This window comes from Danio aesculapii, chromosome 11, assembly GCF_903798145.1.
Source record: "Danio aesculapii chromosome 11, fDanAes4.1, whole genome shotgun sequence".
NCBI lineage: Eukaryota > Metazoa > Chordata > Actinopteri > Cypriniformes > Danionidae > Danio > Danio aesculapii.
In genome coordinates this window covers 29,276,488-29,302,546 of record NC_079445.1, presented here as the reverse complement: position 1 = coordinate 29,302,546, position 26,059 = coordinate 29,276,488, and the positions used below count along the sequence as shown (strand labels likewise).

Here is a 26,059-nt window from a genome sequence, read left to right as displayed (position 1 = left end):
AGTTCCCCATCATAATGCAATTTCAAATGTCCTGGAGAGGTTTTTTTTGGGGGGGAAATATTGGGAAATCGGTAGTAGTCTTACACACAAAAGGATGACGTTTCTGCTGGAAGGTGTTATGAGGTTGATGCAATTACAGTTGACGTGCATGATGTAACAAAGTAGAAATTGAAGGGCTTGTGTGGTTAACAGCTACGTCAATACTGAAGTGAACTTCTAGGCCAAACTCCCACATCATCGCTCCGTGTAATTGAGTAATCCGGCCATGGTCTTTCCTTAAGCTTGCTCCAGCGGAGACTTTGTGGCTTAGCTGAGCCTGACCGTTCGCCCATGGGTGAAGATATTGGAGAATCAGTGAATCTGTCCGAATGCTGCGCTTCCCACTGTGGTGGTTTGCCCTATTAAAAGATTGTGTTTGTCAGCTGTCATTTCTTATAAATGCTTATGAAATCTGTATTCAGTTCCCTGTTGGACTTCAATTGGTGGGGTGGGTGGGAGGGGGAGTGTTTGAAATATGTACTGCTCAGACACAAGTGCACAAGTCCATGTAATGAGCTATTTTAAAATCCCTGCTCATGGCACTTTCCATATCAGTAAGTCACGCAATATCACACCATCCTGCTCATAGCCATTTTTCGGCCCAAAAATTAGCATGCAAACACAAAAGCATATACAACCGCTCGCTAAGGAGGCGGCTACCGTAATCGTGATCGGGTGGGAAACTGTGTCTCATTTGAATTTCAAAAGCAGAACAATTAACAATGCCAGAGAAAAAAAAAAAAGATCGGACAAAAGAAGCACGTTACATCAACCTGCTTTGTACAGCACTGCCTCCATTTTACAACTTGTAATTTATTCTTTAGTCGCTATTGTTTAAGCATTGACCCTATAAGGATGCTATTAAGTGCTGGCAGGAGTTAAGTTCGTTTTTCTAGAGTAGACAAGCATTATTTAGTGTTTTGGACTAGTTTAAAGTTAAATATGTGTGTGTAATAGTCTACTGTTTAATATTTTGAGGTTTGAAAGATTAAAAAAGGCAATGTTATTCAGCAAGTCTGCATTCAATTATTGAAAGTCAAAGTAAAGATAGTTTATATTTCCCTCCAATTAGGGTGACCAAATGAGACCAACCCCATTTTAACAGGACAGCCAAGTATCTCAGCTATATTTTTAGTGTTCTGACATGTTCTGAAAAACATCATAATGTGTTGTCTTATACTTCGGTTTCCTTAAAATTCGTAATTAGTGAGTTCTTGTAGTGTTCTTCTGTTATGTAAAAATAGCCTAATCTCTGACAGCGCCAGTAGCATCATGGGCATTGTGCCGACATGTTGAGCCATTGTACTTTGTGTAATTAAACATTTAAAGCTATTAAAAATATCTTTATATGTCCTTCTGTTCAGCTATTAAACAGATTTGATATGTTAAAAAAACTTACTGTTTTTGAGAAAATGTGGACACCCTTTACATATCTTATTTCAAATTCAAATTTGAAGGAGAAGAAATAAACTGTCATTGACTTAATCTATCTGCATATTCCCCCTATTTCCAAAGATTTATTTAAACAAACCGTTGTCATATTGATGATCTGGTGCATGCCTTCTATAGATGATTTTTATTTTCAACTATTTTATCTTGAATAATCTGTAACTAATTTAGCTGTAATTTTTATTCTTTTTCTTTGTTTTGTATGTTTTTTTATTAATGTTGTTTTTTCCACTATATTGAAAACAAATATGTAAATATAATCGTGATGTTATATTGTCGGATTTTTATTACATCTCAATACAAAGATTGTTACAAAAATAAATAAATAAAAAATAAACTTTATAAATTATTTTAAAAGAAATTGTTCAACTTTCTGAATTGTACTGTCTTATAGAGAGCTGATATTGGAAAAAATGGTATTGAATTTTTTTTGTTTTTATGCAATATATATTGCAACATGATTATAATTTCACAAGATAACTCTAATAAATTGTTTTAATTAGAAAGAATTAATATTTTTTAAATAATAGGGATGTTTTTTTACTGGAGTGCATCTACATAAAATGTATATATATATATATATATATATATATATATATATATATATATATATATATATATATATATATATATATATATATATATATATATATATATATATAATACAAAATAAAACAATCTAGCACAGATAAAAGCAATATAACAAAGATAAAAATGAAATAAACAGTGCTTTATGGTTTTTGGTGGAGTCTAACAGTATTGAGGTGCAGAAATTTCATAATCAAATGTAAAATAACACTCTTTAGTCTTAATTGTATAAATAAATACTATTAATCTTTGTTAAAGTGGCAAACTTCATTATTTCTGGTGACCAAATGGTCATACTTTGTTTCTGTCAACTATTTTACAACTAGAAAAAAGAAGTGGTATGTGAAATTAAAATAGTTGTTAGAAACCTTCAGTACATGTGTTCATCAGACTGCTTCTCCACAAACAGGGAGAGGGAGAAAATCTCAAGATATTAACTCAGAAAAATAATTCCAGACATTTAATTTTAATTGACATTTAATAGTGCCGGCTATTCACTTGAAATTGCTTGTCATCCTGTGAAGCGATATTGCAGATTCGCACATTGCGATATCGATGCTGAAACGATATATTGTGCAGCCCTAGCTGCAGAATGAATAAACTGCAGAACTTGGTCAATAAAACATCTTGTAAACTGTATGTCAAATATACTGAGCAGCATATACTGTTCATTCCAAATCCCCAAATGAAAAATCTGATCACCCTACATCCAGTCCAGATCATCCATACTCATTTTTATCTATTCTATCATCTGTTCACCCACAGTAAATGAACATGTCTCGACTGCATTTTTCAAGTGATGATTTTCTAGCTCTTTAAGCATCTTATGTTTTACTCTACTTAATGATTTGACAATTAAATAAAAATACCACATATGAACATGCTGCCTGCACCAGTTTCTCCAGACTCTCAAAGCTCTTTATGGATATATGGGTGCTAAGTGGAAGGGATTTTATTTGAGAGCTTCAGCTCCTTTTAATGACCTGTAGCTCTCGAGGCTTATCCATTCAAATCTCCTCCAGCGTAAAGATCCCTCGAGCGTGATGATTAAATTAAGATTCTTTAACAAGCACATGGAGGTGCAGCTCGATCTCAGAGACAATGCTCCACGTGTTGCATCGGCAGGCCATTTTACTGTAGGAACGTGTCATTTCAGATTGACTCTTTCCGACAGAAGACTGATCAAAATCAGGGTGACTGCACAATTTTGGCCATGATTTGGGGGTTTGAGACAAGATTCCTCTTATCTTAGACAGATGATTAATGACCATTGCAATTATATTTTTATCTTTAATGAAATTCTGCCAGTTTCAGAAATTACTAGGCACGGTCCTGCAGAGACTTCTTCCATGATGACAAAAACCAATAGAAGAACAGAACCTGATTGGCCTAGTTATCCTTTCGCAGAGAGCTTGATTCACAGACAATTTGATCACCATGTCAACGAAAATATTGATATTGTGTATCTGTCAACAAAGAAAAGGGGAGTTAGTTTAACATCATTAGACCTGAACTTGAGTATTTGAGAAAATGTGGGGTTTGGAACAGAGACAGCATACAAAAATACAAATATCACCAAATCTATTATCAATTAATTAACTCAAAGACTCTTCTTGCATATGTCCATTTTTAACAAGTCTTAACCCTCTATGGCATGGTGTTGCCCTAAGGAAACAAACCAGTTTTTCAGCATAATATACAGCTGAGGTCAGAATTATTAGCTCCCCTGAATTATTAGCCACCCTGTTTATTTTTTCCCCAATTTCTGTTTAACAGAGAGAAGATTTTTTCAACACATTTCTAAACATAATAGTTTTAATAACTCATTTCTAATAACTGATTTATTTTATCTTTTCCATGATGACAGTAAATAATATTTTACTAGATATTGTTCTAGATACTTCTATGCAGCTTAAAGTGACATTTAAAGGCTTAACTAGGTTAATTATGTTAAATTGGCAGGTTAAGGTAATTAAGCAAGTTATCGTATGAAAATGATTTGTTCTGTATCGAAAAAAATATATAGCTTAAAGGGGCTAATAATTTTGACCTTAAATTTTAATTATAATTTTTTTATTAAAAACTGCTTTTATTTTAGCCGAAATAAAACAAATAAGTCTTTCTCTAGAAGAAAAAATATTATCGGAAATACTATGAAAATTTCCTTGCTTTGTTAAACATTATTTGAAAAATATTTGAAAAATAAAAAATCGAAGAGGGACTAATAATTCTGACTTCAACTGTATTTTGGTGATAATTGTAATGAAATTTATCCTCCAACTAAATTCTGCAAATGCCAGTCCAACACTCCTGCAGTGTTCTAACACAGTGTTTCCCAACCCTGTTCCTGGAGGCACACCAACAGTACATATTATGGATGTCTCCCTTTTCTGACCCATTAACTTCAGGTGTTGGAGTCTCTTCTGATGTTATGATAAGTTGATTCAGGTGGGTTTGATTAGGGAGAGGTTGAAAATGTGTACTGTTGGTGTGCCTTCAGGAACAGGGTTGGGAAACACTGTTCTAACAACACTATCAAACCAAGAACCTAGCATAGCATAGCACGTTATTCTGAAATTAGTTAGTCAGGTTTGAATACTTCGGTTCGATGGAACTTTCACTATAGTTGAAAGTGTCGTTTTGATTGTTTCTGTTTGGAAAGCGGAACATGTCCTCAGTAACACAACACTGCTCAATGCTTCTTGCTTTAGGACCCAGGAACCGACTCAATTTCTAGAAGTCAAAGTTTAGAAGAAAGTGATTTCTTAGGGTTCAGGCTCCATCACAGTTTGGGAATTTTGAAACTAAGTGAGGTCGCGGATCTGCTGGAATTTGTTCCTATCCTTGCTCCCTTATTTCCCTCGAGGCTTAGAGTGAGCTGCTCTGTCTTCCGCTGAGATAAATGTACAGAATTGCCAAGTCAATTCTGTCAGTCTGACACAGTGATAAGGCCTTGGCCGATGCAGTGAGCAATTGAGCTGTTTTGTCTGACAAGAGCTAATTGAGACCTCAAGATGGACAGATTATTGAAAAGTACGGAATTGGCCTGGCGAAACACTCCGTCTTTCATTCCTAGAGCATTCTGAGGCATAATGATTCACGCTCACATACTTGCTTGAGCACTTGACAACAATTGTTGTTGGGTGCAATGCATAATTCATCAGGAGACTTATAAACATTAAATAGGTTTTAGAGGCAGTGTTGACCTCAGAGCGCTGTGGGATCTTGAGGAAATTCTTCAGTGGTCCTAAAAATTGTTTTACAGCATTGTTGAAATGATGAGTAATGTCTAATGTGACATACCAATGTAAGTTAGGTATAAACGTAAAAGATATTTGACTGTAAAACAGGAAGTCAATGAAGTAATCACATAAACCCGCCAACTGTGGGATTTCCCATTGAATATGGCAATAAACAAAGATTTGCGTATTAGAATATTTAATCACTCCCCTAGAGAGCTTTCAAAACCCCATGTTCCTCATTTCACATCAAAATCCAATACATTTTCTGTTAAATGTTTTGCCGCTTAAGGTAAATTAGCTGATTGGCAGAGATCGCTAAGGAGTTTTATTTTAATATGTCCCCCACTATGAAGGACTTAATTTCCCAGCATGCATTGGCATGTAAGATTGGATATCTCCTTGCGAAGTAATGTTCCAGATGAACATGAAACATCTGCAGTCATTATACCCGCCTGTAATGGAGATTGAATGCATTAGGGGCATATTAGGATTTGGTATAAACACAAAATAATTACAGTGAAATAAATAATCAGCCGAAGTTTTCTCCCATTGATGTTCTGAATCTCCCTCTCCTTTCGCTCTCTGTGTTAAGAGGAGTATTGACTGGTTAGATGGATAGACTGTGCAGTCAGTAGGATCCAGGCCACCTGCTAGGCAGATAGAGAAAGTGCTCACTAGAGCAGGACGTTCCCATCTTTATTCTTAAGAGGCGAGAGCTCTTCCATTTGTCATTCATGTCTACATCCAAGCATTTTGATAAATGTGTTTTCATTGTGTCGGAAATGTGATCAACTTTGTAATTATGTTCATTAACTCTTTAAACCGGGACCACAATGCATTTTAGTTGGACATATGGATTAGGTGTTTGTGTAACTGCCTCAGTTCTAATAGCACTGCTTCGAGCAGGATTTGAATCCACGTCTCCAGCATGGCAGGTGGAAATGCTAACTAGGATGCAAAAGATTGCAGCCTCTAACATCAGTCACTGCTGTGCCTCTTGAAGCCAGGGGAGTGAGGTTTACTCACACAGCTTCTACTAGTTGGCCTCTGGTACACTCAAAACCCAAACATCATCTCTATCCAGGTCACGACACCCTTTTGGTTCTATTTACACCACTCCAAGTGGGATTCTAACTGGCATAAGAGGCAGGCATGTTAAAATGGTGCTAAAACTGCAGCCTCTAGCATCAGTCACTAGTGCACCCATTAAGGCCAGGGAAATACGGTTTACTCAAACAGCTTATACTTACTGACCTCTATTACACTCCCTAAACAAACATCTCTCACATCTGGGTCATGGCACCAACAAACCCTTCCAGTTCTACTAGCACCACTTCAAGTGGGATTCAAACTGGCATCACTTGCACAATGAGTGAAGTTTACTCCCACACATTCTTCTACCTTGCCTCCATTACACAAAACCCACCCACCAATCATTCCCATCTGGGTCACGGCACCAATACAAGCCTTAAAGTTCTATTCAGATCAGTAAGACTGAACATGGCATCTCTGGCATCTGATATAAAGATGCCAAAAGGACCCTACTTGCTGGCCTCTATTTCACCAATTCTGACACTGTCACTGTCACTTCACCAAATAAACCTCTCCAGTTCTATTCACTCCATTCTGACTGGGATTTGAAGTCCAGAAGAACCTCTTAGCCTTTATGATGTTACTAGTATGATGTCAATTGAGACCAAGAGAGCAAAGCTTACTTTTAGCTATACTCACCACTGAAATGTCATTTCAATCCGGGTCACGGCACCAAGTAAATCCTACAGTATTAGCATCACAAGTGTGATTTAACTAGCATCTCCAGAATGCGTTGTTGGCATGTTGGCAAGGATGTTAACAAGGATAAAGACGGTAGCTTCTTGCATCAGTCACTAGTAAAGAAGTGAAAGTAAGTAAAAGAGGCCAGGGAAATGAGGGTTGTTCACATAACTTATTAGTTGGCCTGTTACACATAGCCTTTTGTGGAAGAATTTGTTTTTCGCAGCATTCTTTTGAAATGTGTCACAGAACTTTGTTACAGTAGCACATAAATAAGGTCAAATAATTTGCATAAATAGTCAGATATGCCGTGATCATCAACATAATTGTGTGTTCTAATGGTGGCTAACAGGATTTGAAGAGTTAGTTTATTTGTGGGGTGGAACAGCCATAGCCAAGCTGATTTGGAGACAAAATTAAACAGATGGCAAAGTGTCCATGGCTTAAGTGTAATTAATGGAGCAAAAGAAGCTCCTTCACACTTCTGTGTGTGTATGTGCGCGTGCGTGTGTGTGTGTGTGCGTGCGTGCGTGTGTGAGTGAAGTGAAATGCTGATGCTGTTCAGAAGATCAAAACTCAAGAATCAGGTTCTAACATTGACACATTGTATTTTTTTATTTTGTTATTACATTTCAAAACTTTTATTTTATTTTATTATTTACATTTTTTCACCCTGATTGATACTCTAGAAATTTAACATCCCTTAAAGAGCACATCAGGGTTTTGGGGGCTTTTAAATCTTTGAATATTAGGAGAGAATTAATAATGGTTTCTCATTAAATTTTTCATAACACAAAATTCACAAAATTCATGTCTAAAGCGCATGGCGCAAAAGCATTAAGGGCATGTTCGAATCCACTTTTGTGATTTTTAAGTATGGAAAAATAAACTCCGCGCCCCATTGCATGGTCTAACAGGGTTGTGCTTATTCTCTTAATGAGTTACCGGTGTGTTTTGATCATAACGTATATTAAACCAATCAGAGTCTCATCTCCCATTCCCTTTAAGAGTCAGTTACGTCTCGCCATGGCGCATTTGCTATTTACATGGCGAACTTTGTAAATGGAAAAACTGAACACTTCACTAGTAAGAAAACAGTTAAACAGACTATCTGCAGCGCGAGGATAAAGGAACTCCATACTTTTACTCTTTACTCCTTTACTTTTGTGGATAAGGAAACAGTGTTGTACTCACTCCACTGAAGACATCTATCAGCCTACATATTTTATTTAGTTTGTTAAGTGCAAAGATTTGTTTAAAAATTATTTCTAAATTCAGTTATTCACACAACGTGGCACAAAGCCTGAAAATGAGGGTTGCGCTGGCCTGAAAATAGCAACAAATCGCACCAAACATGTCTTGTGCCTTGTTGTGTCGGGTGTATGATAGGGCCCTTAAAGATTAGTTTATTCTTTACATAACCAATTGCACAAACACAAAAATTAAACAACAGTTCTTGTTTTTCATTTATAAAGTCAATTTTAAAAAAAATTACATGCAGAAATCTATTTAGTTATTATAAATGTATGCATATATATTAATTTAGCTATATGAAATATGACTCAATATATTCACTTGACTAAAACCATTTGCCTTGTTTTATACATTCTATCATAGAATATTTTGATAGTTTTTCACTTTATAGATTTCATATTCAGTGTACCAAAATTGCTTTAGTTATATTGAAGCCAAAGCCTTAGTTTCCTTAGCAACGACACCGTTTTGAGCTGGCATGTTAACTTGTGTCAATTAGTTCCAATTCATTCTGTAATCAGTTCATAATTCTGAATAATATGATCAATTATATCATGAAGTGGTCTGATTTATGATAAGCTTTTCAGTCTGCACCTCATATATCACCATCTGGCTATTTGGCTTTTTATATAATTTTTATAAAAGTGATGTCTTGTTTTGCCTCTGCAGGATATCTGACTGTAACGATAGAGCCATTGCTACCTGTTGTTGTGGGAGAAGCGGTGACTCTAAAGTGCAACTTCAAGACAGATGGAAGATTACGAGAGATCGTATGGTACAGGGTAAGTTGCTGTTTACTCCTAATATATCATCATTGTTTGAGTTCATAGTTTGTTCTGTTTTGAAATTGTTAGTGTGTTAATGTTCAACCTTTTAAATTGTGTGATTTTTGAGGCTGCTTTATCATTTATTAATAAACATTTCTATGGAATACTTGCTTGTTATTGATCGTCTGTGGCATTATGTGGTCAGATATTTAACTGCTGTAAATTAAAGTTGTGCCACTTTTATAGCTCTTGTATTTCACTCTGGACTCGGTTGAGTGATTGCTCTTGTACACAAACCAAATTATTTATTAATGATCTTAGAGGCTGATTGTTTTGTTCAGTGTTGTGGACTTGTATTGTTCAGTTTGTATTATAGTGGACGTTTCCAGGTACTTAAGTGGTGGGATTTTGTACATAGATGTAGTTAAAATGATCGGATAAAGTCCAAAATCAATGCAAAATGGAGGAGAAAGATCATTTAATGTGGAAACTAGCAAGGGGTACCTAATAAAATGGCCAGATGGTGTTGAAAATTTTGAAGTTCACAACCTTCTTCAAAATCTCAGCTAAATAATAAGTTATACAGTATTTCCGTATTTTGTTATTCATGTTTTCTTTTTTATTTCCTTGTTTATTAATGCTTTTGAATTGCATTATGTGACCTTGATCTTTCTTGCAACAACTTTTAACCTCGGAAAGTTTGAAAAAGTGACTTTTAACATTTATAATAGTTTAAAGTGATATATTGTCTGGATTGGTGTTGTATATTATGGTACAAAAACCTTGTAATAAACTGCCAGTACATTTTCTGTTATTTTACAGACTTAATTCTTAATTCAATTAATTTGTAAATTCAAAGCACAATTCATAAAATAAAAAATGCTACTAAACGAGTCATTTATTTAACCGATTCGTTTGAATCAATGATTCCTTCAGTAAGATGTATTTTATGGCTGTTGTATATATATTAGACCTACACGGAAGTCGAGTCTGCTGGTTACTACAAATTCATTCGCGCCATGCTTTGTGTTTTGAATTCATGAATTGGAGTCATGAATTTATGAATTGGGCTTTGAATTTATGAATTGGAGTTGTGAACGTATAAATTGTGTTTTGAATTTACAAATTGGATTTGTGGATTTATGAATTGTGTTTTGAATTTGCGAATTGATTTGTGGATTTATGAATTATTTTTTGAATTTACGAACTGGTGTTGTAAATTTATGAACTGTGTTTTGAATTTACAAATTGGAGTTGTAAAATTTATTAACTGTTTTGAACGTATGAATTGGATTTGTGGATTTATGAATTGTGTTTTGAATTTTCGAATTGGAGTCGTGAATTTATGAATTGTGCTTTGAATTTACGTATTGGAGTTCTGAATTTATGAATTGTGTTTTGAATTTACGAATTGGAGTCGTTAATTGATGAATTGTGCTTTGCATTCATGAATTGGAGTGACGTTTATGAATTGTGTTTTGAATTTTCGAATTGGAGTCTTGAATTTATGAATTGTGTTTTGAATTTACAAATTGGAGTCGGGAATTTATGAATTGTGTTTTGAATTTACAAATTGGAGTCGTGAATTTATTAATTGTGTTTTGAATTTACAAACTGGAGTCATGAATTTATGAATTGTGTTTTGAATTTTCGAATTGGAGTTGTGGATTTATTTATTTCTTGTTTTTGAATTTACAAAAAAATGGATTTGTGGATTTATGATTTGCGTTTTGCTTTTACGATTTGGAGTTGTGAATTATTGAATTGTACTGTGCATTTATGAATTTTATGAATGCAAATGTATTATTTTTGAGACTGATCTGGCTCCATAATACTATGTCAATAAAAGTCAGTTGAATTTTCAACATCAAAAGTTGAAAGGTCCCATAATGCAAATGTAAAAAAAAACAGAAAACACTTATGAACTGCAAAATACGGAACAGTTTTACAGTGCAGAATTCCTGTGAACTAACCATTAAAGTAAAGCTGATCTGTATTATCAACCAATAACACACATGCAGGTGTTTTTACATTTTTACAGTGTTTATTTATTTCTTTAGAATATTTACAATTATATTTGTTGATGACAGTGGCCCTACACTTTTAATATTTAGCCAGTCATGATGTCCCCAGTCATGTAGATCCCAGTTTAATGCTTCACATTATACTATTGACTATTAATGTATCGTAAAGCAATGAATAAATGGATTGTTTAAACACTTGTGGGAGATGTTTGAACAAATGTAACCATATACAAATTAAAATCAGTATCATTCAAAACCAATATTGAAAAATCTATTCTGGGGTCTGTAGCTGTGGTAGAACCATATACTGAATCAATAAACAGTAACAAAAACAGTGGTGTAATTATGTTCAGACAGATGGTTGAGGCCTTATCTGCAAAACGCTGTCTTTGATTCAACCTTCTGTTCGCAAATGCAACACATCTACTGTCTACAGACTTGTCTTTTGCAAATGCTGACCTTTCCAGAGAGAACAAAAAGAGATTAATAGCACTTTACATATTAGCTATGGTCTCATACATCATACTGAATGGTTAGACAGTCCCACCGAATCACTGCATGTTCCTGGAAGCTTGTTTGTTGGTACAAGGTCTCTCCTGCGCATGATTGGCTGTTTATTGCATGGATGAAAGTAGGTGTTTTTGTTGACATGGTTATTAATGGTTCAGAGTAAAATTATCTGAATATTTATAAAAAGCTTATATTAGACTTTATTACAGTAGGTACACCTGTTTAGCTGCTTCTTTAGGTAAATATCTAATTAGCCAATCACATGGGAGCTACTACATTTAGGAATGCACAGTTGTAGGTGTGGTAAAAGGGATTGTTTACGAATATTTACGACCTGACAAAATTCTTATTGCCTATTCAAGTTTTAGGAACAGCAAATAATAACTTGACTTAGTTGATTATTTGGTATCAGAAGTGGCTTTTACAGTATAAAAAAGGCAAAGGCCTCTAGATTACGCTTATTTTACCAAAATAAAATATGATCATGTCTTGATTTTTATCTATTTAATTAGGACTGTAAGGTCTGCTTTTGCTTAGACAAAATTCTTGTCACTTAACAGAAATATTGTACAGTATAGAATATAAAGTCATGGTGCAGTGGAAAAGAATTAATATTGTGTATGACTCTCATGAGCTTGGACAAATGCATTCTTGCAGGACTCCCAGACTTCATCAAGAATCTTTGGATTCATCTTCAATGCCTCCTTCATCTTACTCCAGACATGCTCAATAATGTTCATGTCTGGTGACTGGGCTGGCCATTCCTGGAGCACCTTGACCTTCTTTGCTTTCAGGAACATTGATGTGGAGACTGAAGTATGAGAAGGAGAACTATCCTGCTGAAGAATTTGCCCTCTTCTGTGGTTTGTAATGTAATGGGCAGCACAAATGTCTTAATACCTCTGGCTGTTGATGCTGCAATCCACTCTGCAGATCTCTCGCACACCCCCATACTGAATTTAACCCCAAACCATGACTTTTCCTTTACCAAACTTGACTGATTTCTGAGAGAATCTTGGGTCCATGTGGTATCCAGTAGGTCTTCTGCAGTATTTGTGATGATTGGGATGCAGTTCAACAGATGATTCATCGGAAAACTCTATCTTCTGCTACTTTTCCTAGTGATCAACTAGAAGTCAAGTTATTAAGTGTTGCTCTTACAACTGGGATTGATGACAAGGCTTTTGTTAGGTAGCAAATATATAGAGTTTCTTACTTCTGTTGACCACAAAAGAAGATATTTTGAAAAATACTGGTAGCTGGCATCTATTTACTTCTGTAGTATCGAAGACCATCTTTAAAACAACCCATTAGGTTCAAATGAAATATCAGAATGGGGAAGAAAGGCCATTTAAAAGGATAGTTCACCCAAAATTGAAAATTACTCACTGTTTACTCCCAAAACAGTATACAAGTGGTTGTATACCTTCACGAGTTTCTTTCTTTTGATGAACACAAAAGAGGATATTCTGAAGAAAGCTGAAAACCTTTCATAGGATTTGATTTTTGTAGTCAATGCCAATAGAGAGCATTCTTCGAAATACCTTCTTTTGTGTTTAACAGAAGAAACTCATAAAGGTTTGAAACAAATAAATGGTCAGTAAATCTTTTTGTGTGTGTGTGTGTGTGTGTGTGTACTATCCCTTTAAGTGACTTTAAATCTGAAAAATGGGAGTGCAACCTCATACTAGTAAGGGGTGCTTAATAAAGTGGCCAGTTAGTGTGAAAAAAATGGAAAAATCACAGTCTTTTTCTACTGATCCAATTTGTGTGATCACGAACTGATGCAAATCACACACATCTGATTGGCTTTGCAGCCGAGAAGAAATGTCTATTTGCACAATGACAACCACAATTTAACAGAAGCGCCTCTGCGGGCAGAGCTGTCAAAATTGCCTATTGGTGTCTGATCAAAACCGCAAGGTGGTAACATGAACCAAACCGCTGTCTCCAGTGACCGCTGATCATCACTGGGCCTAATACATTATAAATCAATTATCTGCTCCTGGCTGCCGGAGTTTCTTTCATTTCAGCCTTTTATTTGACTAAACCGTCGACTTGTCAATTTTTGCTTGTGTTGGAAATGTAACCCTGGTTGATATCCACCTTCGGGATTTACAATATCTAATCAACAACTCTGGCGTGTGACATAGAGGCAGTTTGAATAAGAGATTGCAGCTGTGGGTTGTTCATTACTGGGATGCTGTTATCTTGACGGGCCGCGTTTGAGGGTTTTGTAATGCACACGGCAGTCCGACTTCTCCTTTAAGATCCTCTGTCAGGCTGAGGGCTTCCTCTGCTGCTCAGATAAAGGATATTGGTATGGAGAGGCTCTTTAAACAGCCCTGCCAGAAAGCACTCATGCCAAATTGAGGCTTGTTGCCTGATTGGAGGATTCGTTTTCATCTTAATAGCTGCCTCTGCTTCAGGTCCATGACAACAGCAAATCAAGTTTTGAGTGGAGTGTGCATTTCAATATCCACTGGCGGTTTACATGCATAATATGTGATGAATGAAAGCTAGTTCACACTGCTCCAACAAAAGCTAATAATTGTTGGAATATGCCGTTTTTGCTGGAGCAAAGCAGAAAAGATTGATGTAAAAGGTTGTTATAGAAATTTAAAAATGGTGGTGTTTTATTCTGCAGTGTACTTTAGGTACATGGGTTTAATTATTTAGGTTTAATTTGATCGTTCACCCAAAAAAAGACATTTTGGCATCATTTACTCTCACTTCACTTGTTCCAGATCTGTCCGAGTTTCTATCTTCTTTTGTGTTTTAGACAGCAGTGTTTATCAGTTGCTTTGTCTGTTTTTACTCTGGCAATGAAAATGGTTTTAAACCATTTCAGCATAATATAAACGGCTCCATCTCCAGTCAACTCACATCAGTCTTTTTTTTTTTTTAATGAATTATTTGAATGTGTGATTCAGTAATACACTTGCTGGCCACTTTATTAGGTACACCTGTCCAACTGCTTGTTAACGCAAATTTCAAATTTGTCAATCACATGGCAGCAACTCAATGCAATCTCTGAATGCACAACATGTCGAACCTTGAGGCAGATGGACTACAGCAGCAGAAGACCACACTAGGTGCCACTCCTGTCAGCTAAGAACAGGAAGCTGAGGCCACAATTCATACAGGCTTGCTAAAATTGGACAATAGAAGATTGAAAAAAATGTTGCCTGGTCTGATGAGTCTCGATTTCTGCTGCAACAGGAAGGTCAGAATTTGGAGTCAACAACATGAAAGCATGGATCCATTCTGCCTTGTATCAACGGATCCGGCTGGTGGTGGTGGTATAATGGTGTGGGGGATATTTTCTTGGCAATAACTTTGGGACCATTAGTACCAATTGAGCATTGTGTCAACACCACAGCCTGACTATTGTTGCTGACCATGTCCATCCCTTTATTATCACAGTGTACCCATTTTATGATGGCTACTTCCACCAGGATAATGTGCCATGTCAGAAAGTGTAAATCAGACGGGTTTCTTTAATATGACAATAAGTTCACTGTACTCAAATGGCCTCCACGGTCACCAGATCTCAATCCAATAGAGCACCTTTGGAATGTGGTGGAATGGAAGATTCGCATCATGGATGCGCTGCGTGATGCTATCATGTCAATATAGACCAACATCTCTTTGGAATATTTTCAGTACCTTGTTGAATCTATGCCATGGAGGATTAAGGCAGTTCTGAATGCAAAAAGAGGTCCAACCCAGTACTAGTAAGGTGTACCTAATAAAGTGGCCGGTGAGTGTATGTAACACTGGTTCAGATCCAGCTTAGACTGGGTCAAGTAGACCCAAAGGTATTATATTACATTTGTGCCGTGACCCGGATGTGAGGTTTGAACCAACACAGTTCTTGAGGATTTTTTGGCACAAATTAATTTTTTATGTTCAGTCCACTTAAATTATGTTAGCTTAATTCCTTCATGTTGTCCCAACACAAATCGATTGTGTGGAACCCAACATATTTTACTGTGTTGTAATACAAAGAAAAATGGTAGTTAGATGATCTTTTGGCAAAATAATAATCATAATATTAAAGGAAATGAAGCGCATTATCAGTTATGTATTTTAAATGAGATCAAAAGATTTAGATCTGAGAACAGTTGCAGTGTTGCATACAATGCGGATGGAGCTGTTTTTCAGTGATTTATTTAACCACATTCCTTAAGCTTAATAATATTCTTGAGCACAGACTTAGAACGTCAAGATGAATCCTACCTACCACATCTACTATATCTCCGGAAGTTTAAGTATTAATGCAAACAGCAGTCCAAATGCATAAAATCATCCAGAGTAAGTGCAATATTGCAGAAAGACTTTAATTAACACATCCATGTCCCTGTTTCCCAGCCAGGCTATTGGAACAGGCTTTTATAAAACTACAGACAAACCTCTGATGCCTTGATAATGCACCATGGGTGATGCCAAAAATAGATGGAGAATTCACTTTGAAGCTGTTTTATATTACGCCCATGAAGCTGGGCGCGAGCTTGGAATCCTGGGAAGGCCCATGGAGAATTTTCCTCAATGAAACGGCTGGCAGTTCATCTCACGTTGTGCTTGTACTGATTATGTCATTCTAATGAAGAGATACCCTCGGCCCCGTCCCACCGGGCAGCTCTACGGTGACGGCTGCTAACGCTGAGTTTCCGCCTGACTGCCTGTTGAGTGCCACTCTGAATTACCTATGATCTCAGCAGATTAACCCTCTCTTGCTCATTACTCTTCACTAAAGAGCAGGTTTGCACATGCTGGGTAGTGGTTCTGTCCCAACAGAGGGAGTTTAACAGCGATTTGACCTCTGGACTGCGGTGGATTAATACAGTGGGCTTTTAGGTTCCGCTGAAAGGTTTGCTGTGAAAGGTTGTGGAGTTTAAACTGGTTATGGATTAGTTAGATACTTTTTTAATGTTGTCTTGTCAGCAAGATCTGAACACTTCAGAATATTTGACTAAAGTGCAGCTTGCATCAAAAAACAAAAAACATAATCCTCATTTCCTTTCGCTTTTTCTTGTTCACTCAACTTTTAAAAAACATCAGCTGTACTGACCTAAAATTATTTGTCAGTAATACAAAACATTTAGTTAGGTTAACATAAGATTATTCGTTTTCTGGAGAGATGAACTACTCTGTAACAAAACTTTTTAAGTTGAACATTTTTTGTCTGCAGAACTGGAATGCCTGAAGTTGAGTGAACAAAAAATAATAATAATCCTTACTTACTTTTGTTTTTTCTTGTTCACTTAACTTCTGAAGACATCAGCTGCACTGACCTAAAATGTATGAAATTGAGTGAACAAAACAACTCTTTTGGAAATTGGTACTAAATAAAACTTTATCAAAACAAACAAACATAGTTTGAAAAATAAACAAATAAAACAGAAACAAATATTAACAAAGTGAAGTTTATTCATAGACTAATTTTGAGAGGATCACGTGCTTATGATTGCTTGCGGTTGGTCTCGCTTTATCCAATTTATGATTCACCAATCAGACGATTTCTTAGGCATTATAAATACCCTAAGCTCCCCTTCCACCTACTCCGCCTCCTTTTCTAGATGGGTGGCACGGTGGCCCAGTGGTTAAAAAACTTCAATATACACATATTTGCATAACAGTTAAATCAATCAGTTAAAACAATCCACATGCACTAAACATTTTTTCTTTTTTCTAGGTAAATGTGAGATGAAAATTCACATTTAAAGTCTTTCTGCAGGTGTTACCCCCCCCCCCCCCCAATAAAATAAAATAAATAAATAAAAGATAAATTACAAATGAATAATTATTTTAAATTTCATTAGCATTATTGCAGTAGTATTTTGTTATTGTTGTTGTTGTTAATAATAATGACATTAATGTTATTATTGGTGTTACTATTAATATTTGACGTTAGGGTTAGAAATACTGCAACCTTTATTTTTAAGTGAGGAGATCTGAGATTAACCCAACAAGTTGGCAGAAGCATTTTTGGGTGAACTTGCAAAGATTTGCTCACAAAACTAATCTTTTTAACTTAATAAAAAAAAAAATAGATTTAGGTTAAGTAAATGTGTTAAATGTAGTTTTACAGATATTTTTACAGATTTTTGCAAAACCAAAAAAAACCAAAAAAAAAAACAAGTAATTTCAACTTTTTCAAGTTTTTTTTTCAAGATATTTTACAATACATAAAGTGTTGATCTTATAGGCTACAGGTCACATGGTAACCTAAATTACCACTTTACAGTTTGCATTAACTTTGTGGAGAATTTTTAATCTCAAAACAATAATTATTACTTTTTAAAAACTAAACTTTTATGTCAATGTTGACTGTGTATTTCCTCAGAAATTCGAGTTTTTCCCCACATAATTTTTGTTTTTCTTTAAAATAAGGTTTCATTTGTTAATGTTAGTTAATGATTTAACTAACTTGAACTTATTATGAACAATACATGTAAAGCATTTATTAACCAAAGTTAATATTACTAAACCGTTATTAGAAAAAGTCATTCTTGTTAACAGTAGTTACTGCACTGTGAGTTAACATGAACTAACAATGAACAACTTTCGTTTCAATAATTAACATTAGCAGAGAACAATAAATATTGTAATAAATGTATTATTCATTGTTTCTTCATGTTAGCAAATACATTCTCTAATACCACCATATTGTTAAGTTGTTAAGTGTTGGCATAAAATGTAATTGCATTTAGAAGGAGAGAAAGAAAAGGTGTTGGGATAAACTTAAAATTCAAGGAAGAAAAATATTTAGCAGCCTATCTGTGCCGAAGGCTTTGAAAACAATTATTACCTGTTATGGTGTGTGTATTCAATAAAGCTTCGGATTAGACAGATGAGGTGGGATGACCTACAAAATAATGGAAAACATGCGGTTTTAATCATTTAATACAAGTTGCAAACTACTGCCAAGCAGCTCAGGCTGATGAGAATAATACAGCATAATAATGATCACAATTATTCAGAATACTGTGAGGTGAAAATTTGCAAATGCCATTTTTTATTTATTATTTCCCAGGCAGAAATAAGCTTCCATAGTAACAGACTTCAATGGTAAGCTGCTTGAAAAGTGTCTGATATTGTCGAGTCATCAACATAATGCTTTTTCAAGGTGAGCGTTCGTTGAAAAGCTGAGAATATCACCAAGCAACATCTCCGAAAGCTCATTTTAGTTTTTCAAAGTAAGGTCAACCTTTAACTCTCACGAGCACATCCTCAGAGTTCTGGCTCCCACTCAGCTCTAATATTCCGGACACTTTGCTTGTTTCCTCGGCTTAGTTTGTAGCCCACGTCTCTGCAAATCCCATTACCACTATTGACACTGAAGCACACCATTACAGTATGCAAATTACTTTGCTCTTGGCAAGATAAAGCAGCTTTAAGGAGTGGAGGAGTGTGCAGATTAACACGCCTGTCTTCCGGACCACCATAACCGAATGTTACTCCAGCCAGTCTGGTTTGTTTGTTATATTTTGTTTGTTATATGTGTACTGTCAACAGCAGTGGACCTTTTGACCCAGAACTGGTGATTTCAGACCAAGTAACAAAATGCTTTCTTTAGGCGAGACGCTGCAGGCATTTTTTTATGTGCCTTTAAATTAAGCAATTTTGGGCTTTTTGACTTTTCATCGAATTCAGTGTTATTTTAAGTCTAATGGAAAGACAACATCCAATATACACTTTTAAGTGTATTTTTTGTGTTGCACTTAATAAATCTGTGACTGTGAATTTTAAATAACACACAGTATATACACTACCTCACAAAAGTCTTGTCGTCGATCCCAGTTGTAAGAGCAACACATAATAACTTCTAGTTGTTCATTTGGAAAAGTGGCAGAAGGTAGATTTGTCTGATGAATCATCTGTTGAACTGCATCCCAATCATCACAAATACTGCAGAAGACCTATTGGAACCCACATGGATCCAAGGTTCTCACAGAAATCTGTCAAGTTTAGTGAAGGAAAAATCATGGTTTAGGGTTTCATTCAGTATGGAGGCATGCTAGAGATCTGCATAGAGGATGGCAAAATCGACAGTCTGAGGTGTCAAGACATTTGTGCTGCCCATTACATTACAAGCCACAGGAAAAGGCAAATTCTTCAACAGGATTGCGCTCCTTTTCATACTAGTCACCTGAAATGAACATTATTGAGTATGTCTTGGGTAAGATAAAGGAGGAGGCATTGAAGATGAATCCAAAGAATCTTGATGAACTCTGGGAGTCCTGCAAGAACGCTCTCTTTGCCATCCCAGATGTCTTTATTAATAAGTTATTTGAGTCATTGCAGAGATGTATGGATGCAGTCGTCCAAGCTCATGAGAGTCACACACAATATTATTATTTTTTTCCACTGCACCATGACTTTATATGCTATGCTGTACATTATTCCTGTTAAGCGACAATACTTTTGTCTAAGCAAAGTCAGACATTACTGTCCTAATTAAATAAATAAAAATCAAGGCATGATAATGTTTTGTTTTGGTAAAATAAGCATAAACCAGAGGCCTTTGCCTTTCATATAAGCACTTCTTATGCCAAATGATCAGCTAGAGGTCAAGTTATTATGTGTTGTTCCTAAAACTTGGATAGGCGACAAGACTTTTGTGTATATATTTTAAAGGCCATTTCCTGAAAATATTTTTTTTTTTGTCTGCACTGCCCCATAAATCTCCATTTCAGTAGCACTTAAATACACCAAACCTCATAGTTTTAGTCATATCTGGATTTTGAATGTTTGACAAAAAAGAAATATTAATACACATGTTAATAATATGTTATAAATATTTGCCTGATTGCATACAAAATTGTGAATTTTATTTTTTTTTCTGGCTGTTCGCAGTATATTCTGAATTTTCGAAGTGATAGAAAGCCTTCATCCCATGCTTAGCATGCCAGAATTGTATGCAAATTATCATTTGAATATTTAAACAGCATTTTAGAATACTTATACTACAAAAAAACGTTGCAATTCAGAATGTAATCAATCAAATGTGCAAGTGTGGTGATAAATATTATTTATGTATGCATTTATTTATTTAGTATTTTTACCTGCATTCCCTCGCCATTAAACGTGTGCCACAGCATTCCAATTCCTGGATTGAGAATTCCTGCACTTGGTTGCTATAGTAACAGAAGTGTCGGACTGAGTTTGTGTACTTGGTGCACTCCTGTGGGGCTCCACGTGCCACTCTTTCTGCTATTTTAGAAGCCCTTGTGTAATTGTGTCATGCAAATTTGCTTCTCGACGGGGAAAAAAAAGGTCTTTAGTCTTCGCCGAGAATTGCTCGGCGTAGCTAAAAATATTGTTTTCTGGATATTTTTACCCTCCCACGACTCTAAAGACTCCAGATTGCTTTCTGCTGTGTAGGTTGTCTGAGGTGAAGGCTGAGAAAGCAATATGATTATTAGAGTTTCCGTTAAAGCTTCAGATTAAGGCACTGAGGTGCGATGACCTACAGAATGGTAGGTAACATGCCGTTTTAATGATTTAACAAGGGTTTAAATACCTTGGATCATGCACAAGTTGCAAATTACTGCCAAGTAACTCTGGCTTATGAGGGCAATACAGCATATAATAATAATCAAACAAATGATCCACGTAATTGTTTGATGTCCTTTGATATTTACGCTGAATGAAGCTCTGATATGATTTGAGTAAGATGTAAAAATTTTAAGCAAAATGCTTGGTTCTGTATATCGAGCCTAAATCCACATGAGCAAAATCTCCAGCGCAAATGATGCTCTAAATGTGATGTTGTTGTCTAATGAGCCTCTAAAACAGCGATTTGGCTTAGAGAATCACTGCCACTGAGATTGCGTTATCTATGAAATGAGAAAAAAATTAAATGCTGAAATTTCATCTCAATTAGTTTTTTAAAGGCCTCTACCTTTGTTCATTAAAAGTTGGGTTCGCTTTGTTGGAAAGATGTTGGAGAAATAAAGAAATTAATTAGAAAATCAAACAATCCAGACATGCTACAATATTTCCAGCTGGTTTCTCTTTAGGGTGGTTTAATATTACTCTCTGCCGTACCAATGCTTTACCAAAAGCTGTACCAAATACATTGGCTTAAAGGAACTGTCACGTTCTCACTCTATAAAGGGACACACTGGATCGCAGGAGTTATCAAAACATACACGTATTTATTTACACTTTTAACATAATGTTGTCTTTACTTAAACAATTAAGTAAAGTTGACTGAACCTATCTTAAAATTTTGTATTTTGGTCCTATCACTTAAAATATGAGTTAATTTAACTTACGTACCATGAAAATGCATAAACTTAAGATTTAAAGTGTAGTGAGCTCAAAATCATAATTAATCCTTTAAAAAAATGGGTCATTTTCACAAATGTAGTCTTGACTGTAAAATTCTAATATGTGCAACTTTTTAAGTGCAAGGTCTTTTTTTTTTTAATTAAAAAAATGGCTTCAGGTATAATTATTCATTATATTGTGAATAAATGTCTACTTATTTTTTGTTTAGCATTTTTTCATAGTATGTCATTACACACACTGAAAACCCGAATAAGTTGACTGAACTAAATTAATTGATTAAACTCGTTGCCTCAATTTAATCAAGTAATGGAGTCTCCTAAAACTTGCATATTTAAGTTTATTTAACTAGCCGGTAAGTACAATCTACTTAAGTACTGAGTTTGATTAACTGAACAATTTAAGTACAGTCTACAAAACTGGCAAGTTAAATAAACTTAAATATGCAAGTTTTGGGAGACTACATGAGATGACAACACCGACATTACACGATTGGCTGAGTTCACTGCATGACAACAACCACGTGTGTTTCGGATTTATTATTAGGCAGATTCCGATTCACAAATTTCAAAACAAACAATTAACTTTTCATACGCTCTCTATCTTGTACACATCATGCTTATTAATAGACTACAAATATTTTACTGCAGTATCATCTTTTGTTAAATAATTTGGTTATAAAGGCTAGCTTGTTTGCATAGGTTTATTTTCGACCTTTTTTTTTACACACTATTTACAGCATTCAGCTCCATGAATGATTTAAATTATATATTTTAGTAAATAATCTAAATATCAACTCAAATAAGTCTTACAGACTTGTAATAAAATAATTATCATTGTTGATCATGCCACCCTTAAGGTTTCTTAACAAATTACGTTAAAGAACTATTTTATTAAATAATTATAAAATGATTTTTAGAATTATGAAATATATTTATTTTATTTCCTGTCTAGTCGTTTATACCTGGTTTTTCTGGGAAACTTCTACTTAACGTGTAGCTCACTTATTTTAGGAATACCCTTTTGTTCAATCTTTTTGGATTAAAGTGCTTTTTAATAAATGCTTTCATTATCCAAAATAATCTTCATCATTGTTTAAGACTTAATCAAAACATCTTGTTTTGGGTTTTACACTAATATATTGGAATGTTTTATATCTATAAATGTAAATAAATGTAAACCCCTTTTTAGCATATTCAAACAAGAAGTATAGCCTAGAGTGATGTTTAAACTCCTAGAATTTATGCATTTCGCTTTGTACTTAATAGGCCTGTTCGTTTTTATGTTTATATTACCCTCTCGTTTCCCCTTATTTCTCTCATGCGTTTGTAATATATTTAATTCATAATTCACTTGTTGTTTAAAAATGAACTAAAGTTTGTAGAGACTGTATTCTATTTTATTTGTAAATCTTTTGTTGTTATAAATAAAAAAAATAAATGATGATGACGCCATGTGATCGGTCATCACTGACTGCAGCAACTTTGAGCCCCGAAGTGTCAGGCTGTCCGGCTTGATGGCTCCGTTTTCAACTCCGCCCCCGCCTGCGCTCAGCTAATCTCGTTGGTCACCGGCTGCAGCTGTGCTTCATGTCGAACGCACCTATTGTCACTAATGAGCAGGGCTTTCCCCCTCTGATGATGCGTAAAAAAGGGAGAGTGTCGATCAAAGTGTTTCTGCAGACTGTTTATGAATTGTGATTATTACATTTTTTATTCATTTTCACCATTATAGTCTGCCTATATTCACACACTGCTGCCACACAACTGTGTTTAACCCATTATAAAACAGATTTTTGCATGATATGTCCTCTTTAATTAGGACAATTAATGAAATTATTGGGTCATTTTAAAGCGAGATATTAATCATATTCAACGATTTTTGTTAGCTTAAAATGCTCTTGCAAAACCCAGAGATCAGCTTAATGAATATTTAATTGGTAAATCTAGGTCCAAGTCTAGGGGACTTGAAAAATAAAATAAAAAAGTGATATGTTTAAAGTAAAATTGTGGTCATCCTAACAATTTCAGAGTTATTTTTCCAAAGAAAATTGTATCCAATGAACCCAAAATGTGTGCGAAAGTGGAACAACATTCAAAACACAGCAGACTTTTATTGAGCGACTCTGCATTATGCATTGACTGTTTTCATTATGTCAGATACTGTATGTATAATGCAATATGCTAATAGAGCCCTTTATACACATTTAATGAAGCTATACTTTGTTCAGTAGTTGCAGTGTTGTTATTGTCATTAGTAATGGGCAGGGCTAGACAGAATCTGCTGACGTTTTTTGGTTTTCTGCACAGAATTTTGTAAAATATCTGCAGATTTATGCAGAATGATTTTAGTATAGTAACTAAAACACATTAGCACATTTTAGTAAATTTATTTAATAGTATTTTAATAGTTATACATTAATATAATATACATTTAATAGTATTTCAGGTTTTCAAGCCAAATCCAAATAGATCTACTTGTTTGGTAAATAAAGCAAGTGTTTTATATCTACTACAAGACAGAAAATATTACCTTAGAAACTGTATTTCTAATAAATAAGCATTTGCATACTATTCAGCATGATTACTGAAATCAGTATGAAAACTGAACTAATATATATTGAAACAGGCTAAAAAAGCAGCAGATTCTGTGTGGATAGTGATGGGCCATAGCGATTGACTAGTTGTTAAGAGAGGTTGACTGTTTTTAATAGTGAGGTTGACTGGTTTTGTATTTTGTTATTTTAAAAAAGCTCAAATATGTTTTAATTTGATGTTTTTGTTGGTGTGTAAGTTGGTTGGGTTTTTTTCTGCCAGGCTGACAGAATGCTGAACCCATACTGCCACTTACAGACATGTGAAGGCAGGCTTATTTGGACAATTTTTGGAGTGTCTTGCATCATGAGTGTTGTGTTTTGTTAGGTTTTTTGACAGCATGCCAAGTTCTCAAGACCAATAACTTCACTTCATGCACCGAATTGTATGCATACACATCTTACATTTAATAAAATATATTTGCAATTACTTTAAAAAATATATTTAAATAGAAAACAGTTATTTTTAAAAGAAGTTACTGTACTAATCCCCACTGCAGTGTTACTGTACTAGTCTTACTTTTCTTCCTTCAAATCCAAATGCAAAAAAATGGAACTTACCAACTCCAAACTTTTGTGTATGCCTCATTATAAGCTGTGTGGAAATCTAAAAAGTTCCAATAAAGCAAAGACTTTAAGGCCATATATATGCTTATAGTTATGCTTTACCTAAAATGCAAATAAAGTCTATTATGCTTTACACAAGTTTGATCAGACATTAACAATAGTAATATTATAAAATATTATGTGATATTGAATGAAGGCTCCTTGAGTCCAGGGCTCCCACTCATTCGCATAACGAGAGGGGAGATTGAGCCCAGGAAGATTTCAAAAACTCCCCGGCTGAAGTGGCTAAGGTCAACTATTTAGATAAGGAATGGAGCTAGACAAAGTGCCTGTTTTGCTTAGTTTGTTACATATGATGCATATCTTTGGATGGTGGGAGGAAACCGAAGAACCCGGGGCAATGGACACGGAGAGAACATACAAACTCCACACAGAAACACCCACCGGCCCAGGGAGGAGCAGAGCCAGCGATGTTCTTGCTGTGGGGGCCACCATGCCACCCAATCTATGAAAAAAAGGGGGGAAGGGGAAGAAGGGGGGTTTCTTCCAGATGAAGATAAATGTGGAGTGAAGAGTGTGGTTATTTATAGTAACTTAGGCCCTGTTTACACTAAAACATTTTAGTTTTAAAACACATAAGTTTAGTTACACTTAGGTCATCCGTCCACACTACCTGGAGTTTTTGAGCCCCAAAAATGGGCCTTTTTAAAAATGCTGAAGAGACCGTTTTCATTTTAAAACGCTGCTGCTCCATGTCAGTGTGGATGAGGGAAAACGAAAACATCTGAAAATGGAGGCGTGGCTGCAGATTGGGGCTTTTCCCTCAATATTAAGTAGCCTACACACAGTTCAGTCTTGCATCCTCTTCTTGTAAGTTCAGACTTAACTAGTTTGATATGGAAAACAAACTCATGAGGACATGTCGAGTAAATCTTCAAAGGGAACAGTGTACTT

General features: G+C 35.2%; 1 protein-coding gene across 2 annotated transcripts in view; it reads left to right on the top strand.

Annotated features, from left to right (window-relative positions):
- igsf21a (immunoglobin superfamily, member 21a) overlaps positions 1–26,059 on the top strand; it is a 473,697-nt gene that overhangs the window by 152,415 nt on the left and 295,223 nt on the right. For both annotated transcript variants that reach the window (XM_056467746.1, XM_056467745.1), the window contains exon 2: positions 9,015–9,127. In XM_056467746.1, the coding sequence (XP_056323721.1) occupies positions 9,015–9,127 (113 nt within the window). The remainder of the gene's footprint in view (positions 1–9,014; positions 9,128–26,059) is intronic.